At 28.8% G+C, this 14,373-nt stretch overlaps 1 protein-coding gene across 1 annotated transcript; it reads left to right on the forward strand.

The window, feature by feature from the left end:
- Positions 1-3,926: 3,926 nt before the first annotated feature.
- Positions 3,927-12,950, forward strand: LOC112512108 (alpha-dioxygenase 1-like). The gene is made up of 10 exons (XM_025117926.1): positions 3,927-4,037; positions 4,125-4,391; positions 9,156-9,305; positions 9,387-9,520; positions 11,040-11,253; positions 11,394-11,539; positions 11,614-11,841; positions 12,013-12,215; positions 12,404-12,647; positions 12,725-12,950. Exons 1-10 carry the CDS (start codon positions 3,927-3,929, stop codon positions 12,948-12,950), a joined length of 1,923 nt encoding a protein of 640 aa, XP_024973694.1.
- The last annotated feature ends 1,423 nt before the right edge of the window (positions 12,951-14,373 follow it).

Raw genomic sequence — 14,373 nt, forward strand, 5'->3', positions numbered from 1 at the left:
TATATATATATATATATATATATATATATATATATATATATATATATATATATATACTTGATTAAATATGAATAAAATAAAAGATTTGGGTGTTTTCTATAAATAAAGTAAAATTTTAATTCAGATGTTGACCTCACCTCACCTCGATCAAATTTCTAGAAATTATTAAAATTTTGGTAGTTTATAATTAATGTAGAACCTTACCCAATTAAATTAAATAACAAGTCAAACGAGAATTGACTTGTTGACTTTCAAAATATGCACCCAGTGTTCTCACAATAAGTCAATTTTCCAAGAAATTATTAAAATGGGATCGTTTTTACAATCAACTCCTACCAAACAAAGACTACTTAAAACACAAAAATAGCTCTCGGATTATACATTATTCTATCGAATTAGGAAAAAAGGTGTACACATTTATATCTATAACATGCATGTTAGATTTAGAATGGAAATGTTGCCATGATAAGTGCATTTTTCTCACTAATATAAATAAATAACAAGATTAAAAAAAAATTAAATATGGGTATTCGAGTCCGTTTGTTTGCACCTTGACTAATTTTATGAGCCCAGCAAAATAATTAGAAAAATCTTAAATGACATTAGAGGAACTCAAACTGATGACTAAAAAGATACCTCAAAGACTTGTCTTACCGTCGATATGACTAACACTCGAGGTTTGTTAATTGAGAAACTAATTCCTACACGTTTTCCCTTCACATCAACGTTCAAGAAATTATTATAAACTGATTAATCCTACCTAACTAAATAAAAAATAAATAAAACCACGTGAATTGACTTGTGGAATTTGCCCAATGTTCAAAGTGTTTTCACTTAAGAACAATTTTTCAATAAATTATTAAAATATGATCGGCTGTTTATATTAAGTGTTACTGATTGTTCGTGTTATCAATAGATTCGTTGATATTGATTAAAAAAGAAATTAACTAGAAAAATAGCTCTTAGATTATATTAATCTATAGTTTTATTTTATTGATTTTATTTATATTTACGATACAAATAATCGATTTTGTGTTACTTTGTTTTTCAAACTAATGGCATCAATGAGAGAACGTTAAGTAGGAAAAGGTTTTTATCTACTCTATTTTTTCATTATCGATCTTCAACCTCTCATCCTTAATCTTATATAAAAATCAATTCTTTTTAAAACCAAAAGAAATAAATTAAGTCATAAGTGAATCTTCATGTAATGAACATTTGAATAATATGGACAAAATCAAACGGATAGTCATCATCAAAATTAAAACGCAAATTTGAGTGTATAGATTTTGATCCTCTAATTATCGAATTTGATTGAGTAAAGATTCGTTTGAAAGATGATAATTAATAAAGATAGAGGTTGCAAAACGAAAATGAAAGAATGGACAAAATTGCCTCTTACCGTAGGGTTATTCACTAAGAGAGGTATCATTTGGTACATAAACATAATTGGATATGACATACTGGGATTGAAAAGAACAAAAGGGTTTGATTGGACGAGAATGGACTAACAGAACAAGTGTCTATCTGGTATTTGGTATGACTAGGACTCGACATGACAAAAGTAGACAAGTTGTCCCCAAAAGTTATTATAATTTTATATAGCATATGATAGTTATAATTAACATAAATAAAATAATAATTTTATTTATTAATATTCTTACACAATTTTCATATACATAAATACATACATATATTATTTGATGCATAAATGATGGTAATTTGAAAAAAAAAATTATTCGTACAAAGGAGAAATTGTGTTTTATTCGGTTTGAAAGATTTTTATCGATTGGCGAAGGTGGTGTTGGTTATGGTGGAGTAGGTAGTGGGCGACAATACTGGTGGTGGTGGAGATGGACAACGGCGATCAGTGGCCGACGGTGATTATGGAGGACGTGAAGATGGTAGATGGTGGTGGTGGTAGCCAATAGTGGTGGTGGGCAATGGTGGTGGTTATGGTGGAGGTGAGGTGGGCTACGGTGGTAATGGTGGTGGCGATGAACGGTGGTGGTTGTGGTGGAGAAGGTTGTTGTAGAAGAGGAGAAGGTTGTTGTAGAAGAGGAGAAGATGGAGGTGGCAGATGGTTACAGTGGACGACGGTGGATGTGGAGGTGGCGATGTACGATGGTGGTTGTGGAGTTGGTGGAAGAGGTTGTTGTACTGGAGGTGGAGGTGGTCGACGGTGGCTACCGGTAATGGCGGCGGTTGCGATTAGCGGTGCTGACAATTAAAACAAATATCATATTAAGGCTATATATCAAACGATGGTTAATTATTAATATTTTAGTTTTTATCTCATTCTTGTCTCATTTTACTCCATCTATTTTGATGGAACAAGAAAAATGTTTTTTTGTCCAACAATGTCCCACTTTGTCCTAGATTTTGTCTCTGTCCCATATCGCACCAAACATGGGACATTGAGTTATTGTCTTATCATATGTCGTGTCAAACGTGGGACAATGAGTTTTGTTCCGTCATGTCCAGTCCAATGTACCAAGCGCAGTCTAGCAGTTATGTTATAATTTTTTTAAATAGATATCAAAAATTAAAAATCTTTTAAAAAAATTATATCCAACTTCAACAAATATTTCATTTTCGCGGTTCTACTATTAATTATATAATTACTATATTTGATACATTTAATAAAATATTATTTATCTCTTCTAAATACTAGTAATTTCAATGTCTCATGTGAACTAAAATATCATTTCTCTCTCTTAAGTATGGAGTTTTTGAGATTTCTACCGTCTTTATTTTTTTCTCTATTTTAACATACGGAATAGCATAGTTTGAGGAAAAATATATCTTAAATCTCAGGTCTCTATTTAACATAGTGGTTATGTATTAATCACTCATAACTCGTAATTATTTATCACAATTTCGTTTAATTTTATTATACACCACGTGAAGCTAAGGAACTTAGAGCATAACAATGTGAAGAATTAAGATATATTTTTACTCCAACAATTATGCTATTCCGTTTGCGTGGTGTAGAATTAAATTAAATGAAATTGTGATAAACAATTACTAGTTATGAATGACTAATACATAACAATGTGTAGGGTTGGGTCCTGATGAAAAACATAAAAATAGATCTTCATCTTTGAATACACGTTAGAATGAGATGCACCAAGATCCATTGGATCAATTCTCATATTAAACTCGATTAATGAGTGAGTTTGAAATTAAGGGTTCATTTCCTTCTCACGTTTTTCACCTTAACTTTTATTCTCACACGATTCTTCGTTACTAACATGCATCTATAAATTAGAAAGAACAAAGCAAAAAATTGGTTACTAGATTGGAAATAAACATTGCCAAAACAACCAGTGACTAATTAATCATTCAGTAAATTATTGAAAGGAAAAAAAAAGGACTCTAGTATTGATTTTTAGTTACTCAAAATATTTTAAGTATGTCCAATTAATGTTTTATGGGTCAAAATTATTACAATGTGATTGAAGATTAAATATTCATGAATTTAATTTAATAAGTCAATAAAATTAACGTTATAAAACTACAAAGACTAACAAGGTTGACGTCAACTTTTTTAATTATAAATCGTAATCAAAATTAAGAAAATCCAGTCACAGCTCATATACATTGTTTCCTATTAAAAATCTATATTAATATATTTTAACTTATGATTCGATCCAACCCTTGTATTAAAAATTAATTGCAATTTTTATAGGTAGTGGTTAAGAGTGTGTGTGTGTGTGTGTGTATATATATATATATATATGTCATCTGGTCGCAAATCAATCTCGTCTTCAAAATCCCATCATCTTCTTCATTGGTTACTTGTTGATTATACTTATACGTAATTTCAAGATTTAAACCACAAAGTTCTTAAATAGGCCATCTTGGTGTGGTAATTAATATAAAATTAAACCCATTTCTCCCCAACATTAAACACGACTCAATTTATGTCTTCTGCAAAATCTCGTCTGCTTGTTTCACCCATCAAACGCTTCATCCATGCCGACTTCCATGAAATCTTTCAAAGGATGACACTCACCGACAAGTTTCTCTTTCTGGTACGTATCTGCATTATTCTGCATGTATATATTCTGTTTCATTGATTATTTTACTTGAGCACAAATGGTGATGTTAACTGTGTGCAGAACGTTCATGGTGTTGATAAGTCTGGGATCGGGTGGCACCGTTTGCCGGTCTTCTTGGGGCTGTCATACTTGGGTATACGCCGCCGTCTTCATGACAAATACAATTTGGTGAACGTTGAGAAAACTCCGGTGGGGGATGGGTTCAATCCCCGTGACTTTCCGTTCAGAACAGCGGACGGAAAGTTCAATGATCCTTCGAATGAATTTGCCGGCAGTAAAGGAACTTTCTTTGGCCGGAACATGCCTTCTGTTGATCAGAAAGATAAGGTATATATGCTTCTGACGTCCAACTCATCATTAATGTTGATTTATGGATAAAAAATCTTACTTCCGACTCGCCATTAATATTGATTTATTTATAACTCAAATCTTACTTCCAACTTCCAACGCATCAGTAGTGTTGATTATAATTAAGATGACTCCATCCTGAATTCAAATCTTAGAGTATCTTACAACATCTAAGCTGTATCTTTTTTCAAATAAAATATCCAGAAATCAAATTTTTAAAAATAACATATTACACCTAATTATTAATTAAATTAAAGTAATCTATAAATTCCTCATCTCATGCATTTTTTAGAATATTCAGTAGATTATATATTATAACACATTCAACTTCATTGGTGGAAACAATTAAAATAGATTTATTCAAATTTGAAGATTTCTATATCTTCTCTATTTTTAATCTATGTTTATCATACAGTTTAGCATAGCTATTGAAGTAAGAAAAGAACTTCTAAATTGCCAAAATTGTCTACTTTATCATAGTTGTTGAAGATGTTTTTAATTATACTAGTGTCTTGTGTCGCAAATTATGATAGGATGTCGTGGTAATGTTGTAACATCTCATGTGAACCCGTAATAAATATTGTACACTTTGTCCATGTACACTTGGACGCATGGTTTTAAAACACGTCTGAAAAATGAGGTATTCAGTCCCTTATAAGACAACTTTCGTTCCCCTCTCCAACCGATAAAGGATCTTACAATCCAACCCTTTGGAAGCCCAGCCTCTAGTCTAGTTCACCAGTTTGATATCATCTCAGGCCAATAGTATCATATATTAATTGTCTGCCTTGTCCATGCACCAATATTAAATTTGACTATTTCTTGATTTCAAAGCGACATCTACTCTAAGATCTTATATCGGTTGGAGAGGGAAATTATATAAGCTTGCATTATAAAATACTTGATACCTCATTTATCAGACGTGTCTATAAATATTACAGACGAAGGCCGGTTTAATCGATTACCACCAAGAATGTTATCAAATAAAACTCTTGTTTGAAATCGCATGTTTCCTTCCTCTCTACATATTACATGTGAAAAAGAATCATTACAAATAAAAAAGATGGGTGAAATAAATTTATATTAAATAAAATAATAAACTTCACATGGTTAATGGGGAAGAGATAAAATGGGATTTGATGACAAAGAAATCTTATTCAATACTATGATGAATAGACAACGACAAAGGATTTGGTTTTGTGAAAAAAAATGGGCGATTGGGTCTTGGATGTTTATTGTTAGTTTTGTATATGGTTGATAGTGATTATTGTAACTGCTACAATATTAGAAATATAATTTAATTTTTTTAAAAAAACAAAAACTATTATATTAATAAATATTAATTAAAACCCTTTACTGTCACAATTATAATTAATTATGAAGCTCTTCAAACGCTTCTTTCACACATCCATATAAAACCAATTCAAAATTTCGATTTTTTTAGCAAATTGCCAAATTGGATATTGTTTTTCTCTAAAAATATATAACTTAATACCTAATGTAAAAAAAACTAAATTAAAATCGAATTTATAGGACGTCAATAATATTTAAGTATCTTATTCAGATTATTTTATATATTCAATAAAAGATTACATCTAAAAGTGTTGCAATCAATTTATAAACGTTTTTAGACTTCTTAATTAATAAGTTTTTAAAAAAAATTAAAAATAAAATGTCGTAATAACTATTTTATATGATATTTTTAATGAATGTCTTATAAAACATTTTTTTATATGACACTCTTGTTTAAAATATTTTTCCAAATAGTCTTCTATAAATTATTTTTATAAAAATGTTTTAAAAAATTTGTTACGATGTTCAAACATGTCTTGTAATTATTGGAACATCTATAAATATAGCGTTTTATTATTTAGTTTTATAAATTTAAATCTATAAAACATTGTGATAGGACATTTTGGTGTTTTTAATGTTTTATAAGGTCAATTTTATTATAGTGAGAATAAAAAATAAAATAAAAAGTCTTGTTGAAAATAATAATCAAGGTAGATATCGGTTGATGATCTCTAAAACATTAATTAGTCTCTGATAGTTAATTAAATAATACCCAATAATACAAGTAAATAGATAATAAATTACTAATTCGTAAAGTTAATTTGTTTATTAAAGAATATTAGGTAAGAGTTTAATTTAAAAAAATGTTAATATATATTCTGTTTTAAATAAGGTGACTATTAAAAGTTTGAAGAATTGCTTATCGATAAATTAATTGTTAATTGGATAATAATTTATTGATTAATAAACTAGTGATTATTTGATAAATTAATTAGATTTTATAATTAAATAAAATAGTTTATAAGTTAGATAAAAATATAAAACAATCTAAAAATATGTTAAAAAATATTTAAAACATAAATTATCAGTTCAACTGTTATATAAAAACTAGATATTGAATTAGTTAAAATACAGACAAATTAGTCAACAATCTCGATTCAAGATATAGGTATATCTGAATAAAAAAAAATATGAAGCTTATTATAAACTATTTAAAATAGTTTTTTTAATAGTTTATTACTTATTATACAAAAAAAATCAATAATTAAAAAAGCTAGTTTTCTCAAATTTTGAAAAAATATTTTTTTATCATATACTTAAATATAAATATAAATACATAATGATAAAACAAGCCAAGTAATTGTCGGTGTCTGTTTTTATTTGTTGAAATTAATATTCTCCAATAAATAAACAGTCAATTTAACATTTTATTATATAATTCTATTTAAGTTGATATAAATATATTTAATTCTTTTTATCAATTTCTTAATAGAGTTTTGTCAAATAGTTGTTCATCAATTTGGCCGATAGCTTATATATCATATCTTTGTCTTTTCTTTTTCCATTATTATTTCTCTTCCTCTGCAAGAGAAATACACAGGATGTAGATATTTGTAAAGTCGAATAAAACAATGTTATAATTTTACTGGTTGGATTGTGGTGAAAAACGTAAGAAAAGATCTTCATCCTTGAAAGAATACTAATTGAATGTCAACAATAAAGAGATGCACTGGAGATTAAAAATGATTAAGGGTTATCACTGGTGGTCTATGATCATGCTTTTGTTTATGAAGTTCCATTCGATATTAGTTACGTATTGTTTAACATAAATTACCTTATTTTTTGAGTATTTGTTTAAATGGATATAAGTTAACTTATTAAAACACTAGTTGGAGTAGTATTTTAGAATCTTTTTAATACATTTTTCAATTATAATCTTGATTAATATTAAGTGTGATTTATCACTACAAATTAATTATGAATAACAAATAATTATTACTGTTAATTAATGCTAATTATTAATTAAATTAGTTATATATTATACAAAATTATATACAATTATAATTAATAATATCAGTAATTTTTATACTATTATTTTTTAATTTATTATTCAATATATTTAGTTTTCAAAAAGCAAAAATATAACAATCTTAGAAATGTTTATTTAAATTACATAAAAATTAAAGGTATATTTATTTTGTTTATAGACAATAAAACTGGTGCTAAATAATTTTATAAAATATTTAATTATATTTTTTTCAAATTATTGATTAATTAGTATATGTGTGATTAATATTTTTATTCATATTGTATAAAATAGTTATTTATAATTATAAATTAATTTTAATTTTTTCTAAAATTTATATTAGAAAATTTATATACATATACACACACACACACATATATATATATATATATATATATATATAAAAAGAGAGAGAGAGAGAGAAATGAGCGATCAAATGMAAACCACTCATATTTGTACAAATCGTGCAAACTACCCTCGTCTGTCGATTTCATTATTTAATCTTACGAAAAAATTTCATTAAATTGTTTAATCTTATGAAATTCTTTCATATAATACTTTTTTGATGAATTGTTTCATATAATACATATGAAATTTGAATGAAACTGTTTCATATATTTCTCTAAAATTAATATAATAAAGATGATCATATCCATGATTAACACCCGTCACAATAAAAGTGATTAATCAACCTCTCATAACTACAAAAAAAATGAACACAATAAAAAAATTATGATTAGTTGAATGATATTTGAATGGTTTGTACAAATAATATGGTTTGTAAAGTAAACCTCCTATATATATATATATATATATTCTTCAATCTGAAGTTCTAGATGTTCTTTTAATTAACATATTATGTTATTTAACTTGACTATCTTGTTTTTATTAATTAACATATTATATAATTAGGATTTTGTTTTAATTATATTATGAAATGTTATAATTGATTAATTTTTTTAAAAAAAAATTTGGTCATTTTACATTTTTCATCTAACTTATCAGCTAGTTTTGTTAAACATGATATGTTCATCACCTATTTTATTAACTACCATCTAGCTTAGCAGTCACCAACTGGTTTATCAACAAGTTTTCAAACATCACCTTAGTCATATAGATAAGTCAAGTGCCTGTCCTGATGGAAATAAAAATAATCAATATTGCATGCTATCGACTACTTTCGTTGGTTTTGACTTTATTATTCAAGTTCACATTTAAATTATCAATGGTCATAAAAATATCTAGTATTCACTTATATTTTTAGCTACTATTGGTTTTTTAATTTAAATTGATATGATACTATTCACTTTTTATATTTACAGAATTAGTTGCTCGATTCTTTTTTCCAGATACTTACAGTACTACAAATAGAAGTAATTCACGAAAAGAAAAAAAAAAGATATTAAAATCTTCGTTGTGTGTAGCTATTGAAGCCAGATCCCGTGTTGGTGGCTACAAAGCTTCTAGCGCGCAGAGAACTTAAAGACAACAAAAAACAGTTCAACATGATTGCTGCTTCATGGATTCAATTCATGGTCCATGATTGGATTGATCATTTGGAGTCAACAGAGCAGGTTCCATCAATATAGATTTACGCATGCATGTATAATATGACGTATGGTGCACTAATACATGACCATTGATTTTCACTGCAGATTGAACTCAAGGCACCTGCAGAAGTAGTCGGTCAATGCCCTTTCAAATCATTCAAATTCTACAAGACTAAAAATGTTGATACCGGTTTAGATGACATTAAGAAAGGTCATCTTAATATTAGAACTTCATGGTGGTATGATTTCTTACAAAGTTTCATGTTTACATTTGTCATATATGGAACACCCTACTCACCACTAATTGTGATGATCAAAAATCATTGTCTCATGTTTTTCTGCATCGTCAATAATTATGTTATAGATTATTTCTTTTTCTATTGATTAATAAAATACACTTTAAATTAACAATATAAAATTACTGATCTAAATTGATAAATAATTGATTATTTTATAGGGACAATTAGAAAGAAAAAAAAAACACCGCTAAAGCTTATTTAAAAGCTATTTGATGTTGTTTCTCAAAAATTGAAGTTATAACTTATAAATTTAAATAAACTCGAAAAATAGATTAGTTTATAATTATTAAACATAACTTAGTTAGACTTATTTTGAAACTTTGGAAATGTTGAAAACAAAGGTGAAATTTTCAAAATTTTGGAAGTTTAAGTGGTAAAGAAGGTTGAATGTTGATTTCAGAAACTGTGAGGGGTTGAATGACATTTATTAGAAGTATGGCATCCGGATTTCAAAACTCAGATAGTTGAGGGACATGTTCTGTTAAATGGCCAATAACCACTACTGGACAAAAAGGTCGTTGACCGAATAATAATAATAATAATAATAATAATAATAATAATAATAATAATAATAATAATAATAATAATGCAATTTTAATACATTTTAAAATATATTTACATATGGGTATGGGAGATCTACTATCGATTGACTTTAATGATGTTTACACCAAAATGCATCCAACAATCTTGTCTAGTTTAAAACTCGTTGTGAATAAGTTGATACAATTAGGTTTTGATTATGTTTGTGAAGTAGGTTTAAACTTGAATAATCTATACATGTCATAATTTAGATCCAGATCACTTAAATGACCATCATGCATTTACGTCATATATGTTTCTTCGGCTAAAGACTAACACGTTGGATTTCTAGAGCGGGTCTTGAGTCAAGTCCGACTAGTTCAACATATTCACGAATTTCTTGAAGTTTCACAAATTGGTATTTTAGTTCCTATATATTTAAATATTTAAAGTGTTTCTAAGTTTAAAGGTATGTCCCATAACTTTATAAATTGTCCTTTTGTCATCGTTTTAAATATTTAGCTTTTTTAGAGTTATAAAATGCACTAGAACTTGATAAAATCGTATCCGTGCTACCATTTTGATTACTCCATTAACATTTTTTGTCACTAATCGACCCTGAAAACTTGTGAAATTCATATTTTAGCCGCAAAACTTATATTCATGTCTTGTAAAATAATAAGTTACCCAAGATTTTGGGATATTTCCCCAAAAAATATATAGTTTGTTTTTCAGAAATGAGAGTTTATTAATAGCATAGAACAATATGAAAACAGTAATTTTATTGTACTTTGTTACAAAGTAAAATGTTGAGGCATTTTTATGAGATGTCATATGATATGATAATGAAATTGTTAATTCATTGGAAACATATTAACAACATGATTTTGGCAATGTATTTCAGATACAGTAATCATTTATTGTGTCCATTGAAATACAGGGATGCGAGTGCAATATACGGAAGCGGTTCTAGTGAATTGCAGCAAGTAAGGACATTCAAAGACGGAAAGCTCAAGATCGCGAAAGACGGCCTCCTCCAAAGTGACAATGGTGGATTGCGCATAGCGGGTGATATTCGTAATAATTGGATTGGGTTATCGACCTTACAAGCCCTCTTCATCCTTGAGCACAATGCCATTTGTGATGTCTTAAAGGTACACACATATATACACATTCATTATCTTCCCTTTTTCTGAATTATATATTATATATGACAAATACATACATCCATTCTTGCAATAAACTGCAATTTAATATCTAGTAACATTTGTCTCAAATTACTTGTAATAATCAGGAAGAATATGGTGAGTTGGATGATGAACATCTATATCGTCATGCAAGACTAGTAACTTCTGCGGTGATTGCCAAAATTCACACCATTGACTGGACCGTTGAGCTTCTCAAAACTGACACCCTTCTTGCTGCGATGAGAGCTAACTGGTAATGGTGTTAATTTTGTGTTATTATTCTTGAAATGGAATATTAGTATTGTTGTTAAAATTTGATTGATTCAGGTATGGGTTACTAGGGAAAAGATTCAAGGACACGTTTGGGCGTTTTGGTGGGGCCATCTTGGGAGGTCTTATAGGGTTAAAGAAACCCAATAACCATGGAATTCCGTACTCATTAACAGAAGAGTTTACAAGTGTTTACAGAATGCACTCCCTTTTACCCGATCAACTCTTCATTAGGGATGTTAATTCAACACCAGGCCTTCGCAAATCTCCAAAATTGAGCAAAAAGTAAGACTTTTTGGACACGTATGAGTCGATATAGATTAGCAGGCTTTTTTAATAAGGAAAATTATATCTTAACGATTTGTGCATATGTTTTTTTATCAATAAAAATGAGATGAGTCAGATTATTTTCTTGTAAAAGTATTTTTTATGTGAATGATTATCATAAATTTACAGAATAGATATGTTAAATTTGATCGGAAATAAAGGAGAAGAGGAATTATCAGAAATTGGATTTACAACACGAATGGTATCAATGGGACATCAATCATGTGGGGCACTTGAGTTATGGAATTATCCGTTGTGGCTTAGGGACGTTGCGCCTCAAAATGTTGATGGCACAGATCGGCCCAATCATGTGGACTTAGCCTCCCTCGAGAGTAAGTATCATTTTCTTTCTTTAAACATGATCAGAATCTAGAGTTTGATTCGAAATATACATTTGCCTCTAGCTTTTGGGATTAGATTAATTTTCTTATTGTAGTTAGGATGACATTTTTGTGTACGTCTTTTGATGGGCAAGTAAATTTATGTTTTTATTCGTTGATCAAAACACATGGTGATGCAGTTTATAGGGACAGAGAAAGGAATGTAGCGAGATACAATGAGTTCCGTAGATCTCTTTTACTTATCCCCATCTCCAACTGGGAAGATCTAACAGAAGATGAAGAAGCTATTAAGACATTGCGTGAAGTATATGGTGACGACGTAGAGCAACTCGATCTGTTGGTAGGAATGTCAGCAGAGAAAAAGATCAAAGGGTTTGCCATTAGCGAGACTGCATTTGTAATTTTTATCATCATGGCATCAAGGTATAGAAAACTCAACTACCTAAGAAATTAAAATACATATTGAACGAATCTACTAATCAATTAATTTAAATTTACAGGAGACTCGAAGCAGATAGATTTTTTACGAGTGATTTTAACAAAGATGTGTACACGAAAAAAGGGCTAGAATGGGTGAATACAACGGAGAGTTTGAAAGATGTTTTGGACCGACACTATCCAGAAATGACGGATCGTTGGATGAACTCAAGGAGTGCTTTTTCAGTGTGGGATGATAAACCTGAACCCCATAATCCTATACCACTTTATTTTCGTGTCCCTAAGTAAGTCATATATGTCTATTAGGTTTTGTAAGTTTTTGTATTTGAATATTCTTGTAAAATAAAAGATAATTGTCAATATTTGAGGAAATATAATACATATATTCTATACTATATTATAAAACATTTTATAAAAAATCTTAAAAACCATTTTTTATGCATGAAGTACTGTTTATTGATGCATACTACTTAGAATTCAATATTACAAGTAAATTATGCGTAAATACAACTTATTAAAACTTAATGTTTGAATTCATGCAACTAAATGCAGATAAGCATAATCTTAGAGGATAAATATCTCATTTTAATTATAAAATATCTAAAATATAATTAGGATAATTATTGAGTTCTAACAGAATAATTAATTATTATCTTAAAATTTTATTTTATTAAATCAAAAATAAATTAATTCGCTTTTAAACTTCAATTAAATTATAATAAAATTTTGAATTAAAAAAATACACAAAAACGAGAACTTTTAAATAGTTAATTTGATATCAATATCACTTATTTTTTCAAGATTTTATAATATCTTCAAATTTATATTTCATTCAAAAATAAAAACATTTTATTTTTCTCAAAACCACATAAAATTGCATTATAACATCGATAAACCCAAAATATAAAACGAAACATTAGAATCAAAATGTACATCGTTGTATTGCATGGGTACCCTTCTAGTATATGTGTGTGTGTTCCCAGTAAAGTTAATATCCACTTATGGCGTACGCTTAACAATCGGTTAGCAACAAAGGACAACCTCTTGAAGCGTGGCATGGTGCTCAACTCGGACGAGTGTCAGACGTGTTTGGTGACGGCGAAGAACTTGGACCACGTCTTTGTTACTTGCTCCACTGCAAAGGTAATTAATGCGCTTTTGGTCTCGTGGGTAGAGTAGTGGCCGGCAAACGCTTCCTCGGCACGTCAAATGTGGTCGGCAATTTCAATGATAGGGGATACCTGCAGAAGAGAGGTTAGCAAGGTGATTATGGCAGCTTTCTTTTGGTCCATTTGGAATCAAAGGAACCGCAAGACGTTCAACGAAAAGAGCAAATCTGATAAGAAAGTTTGTAGTGAGATTCAATTCACGGCTTATGATTGGATTAGATGTAGAGCAAAAGGTAGCAATTCTTTTTAGCTGGGAGAGATGGATCTGTAATCCGGTTGAGACTGTGTACTCTGTTAACAACTAGCTCCTCGCTAATCCTTTCTTCCGTTCTTAATAAATTCTTTCTTGCGGTCCAAAAAAAGTATATGTGTGTGTATATATATATATATATTTAGATCACGCGAGACTAGCCTGTTTTCGTTAACAAAGTTAACACAAAAATCTTGGTTAGTATTTGAACCAAACTATATATATATATATATATATATATATATATATATATATATATATAGGAGTGATCATATGAAAACCGCCCTTATTT

Source organism: Cynara cardunculus (assembly GCF_001531365.2).
Source record: "Cynara cardunculus var. scolymus isolate 2C chromosome LG 1, CcrdV1, whole genome shotgun sequence".
Lineage (NCBI taxonomy): Eukaryota > Viridiplantae > Streptophyta > Magnoliopsida > Asterales > Asteraceae > Cynara > Cynara cardunculus.

Bases quoted from the DNA above. Each gene is read 5' to 3' on its own strand.
- LOC112512108 (XM_025117926.1), top strand. From the start codon at position 3,927: ATGTCTTCTGCAAAATCTCGTCTGCTTGTTTCACCCATCAAACGCTTC. The intron at 9,521-11,039 runs GTATGATTTCTT...ATTGAAATACAG, and splicing joins AATATTAGAACTTCATGGTG to GGATGCGAGTGCAATATACG. The intron at 11,254-11,393 runs GTACACACATAT...TGTAATAATCAG, and splicing joins CCATTTGTGATGTCTTAAAG to GAAGAATATGGTGAGTTGGA.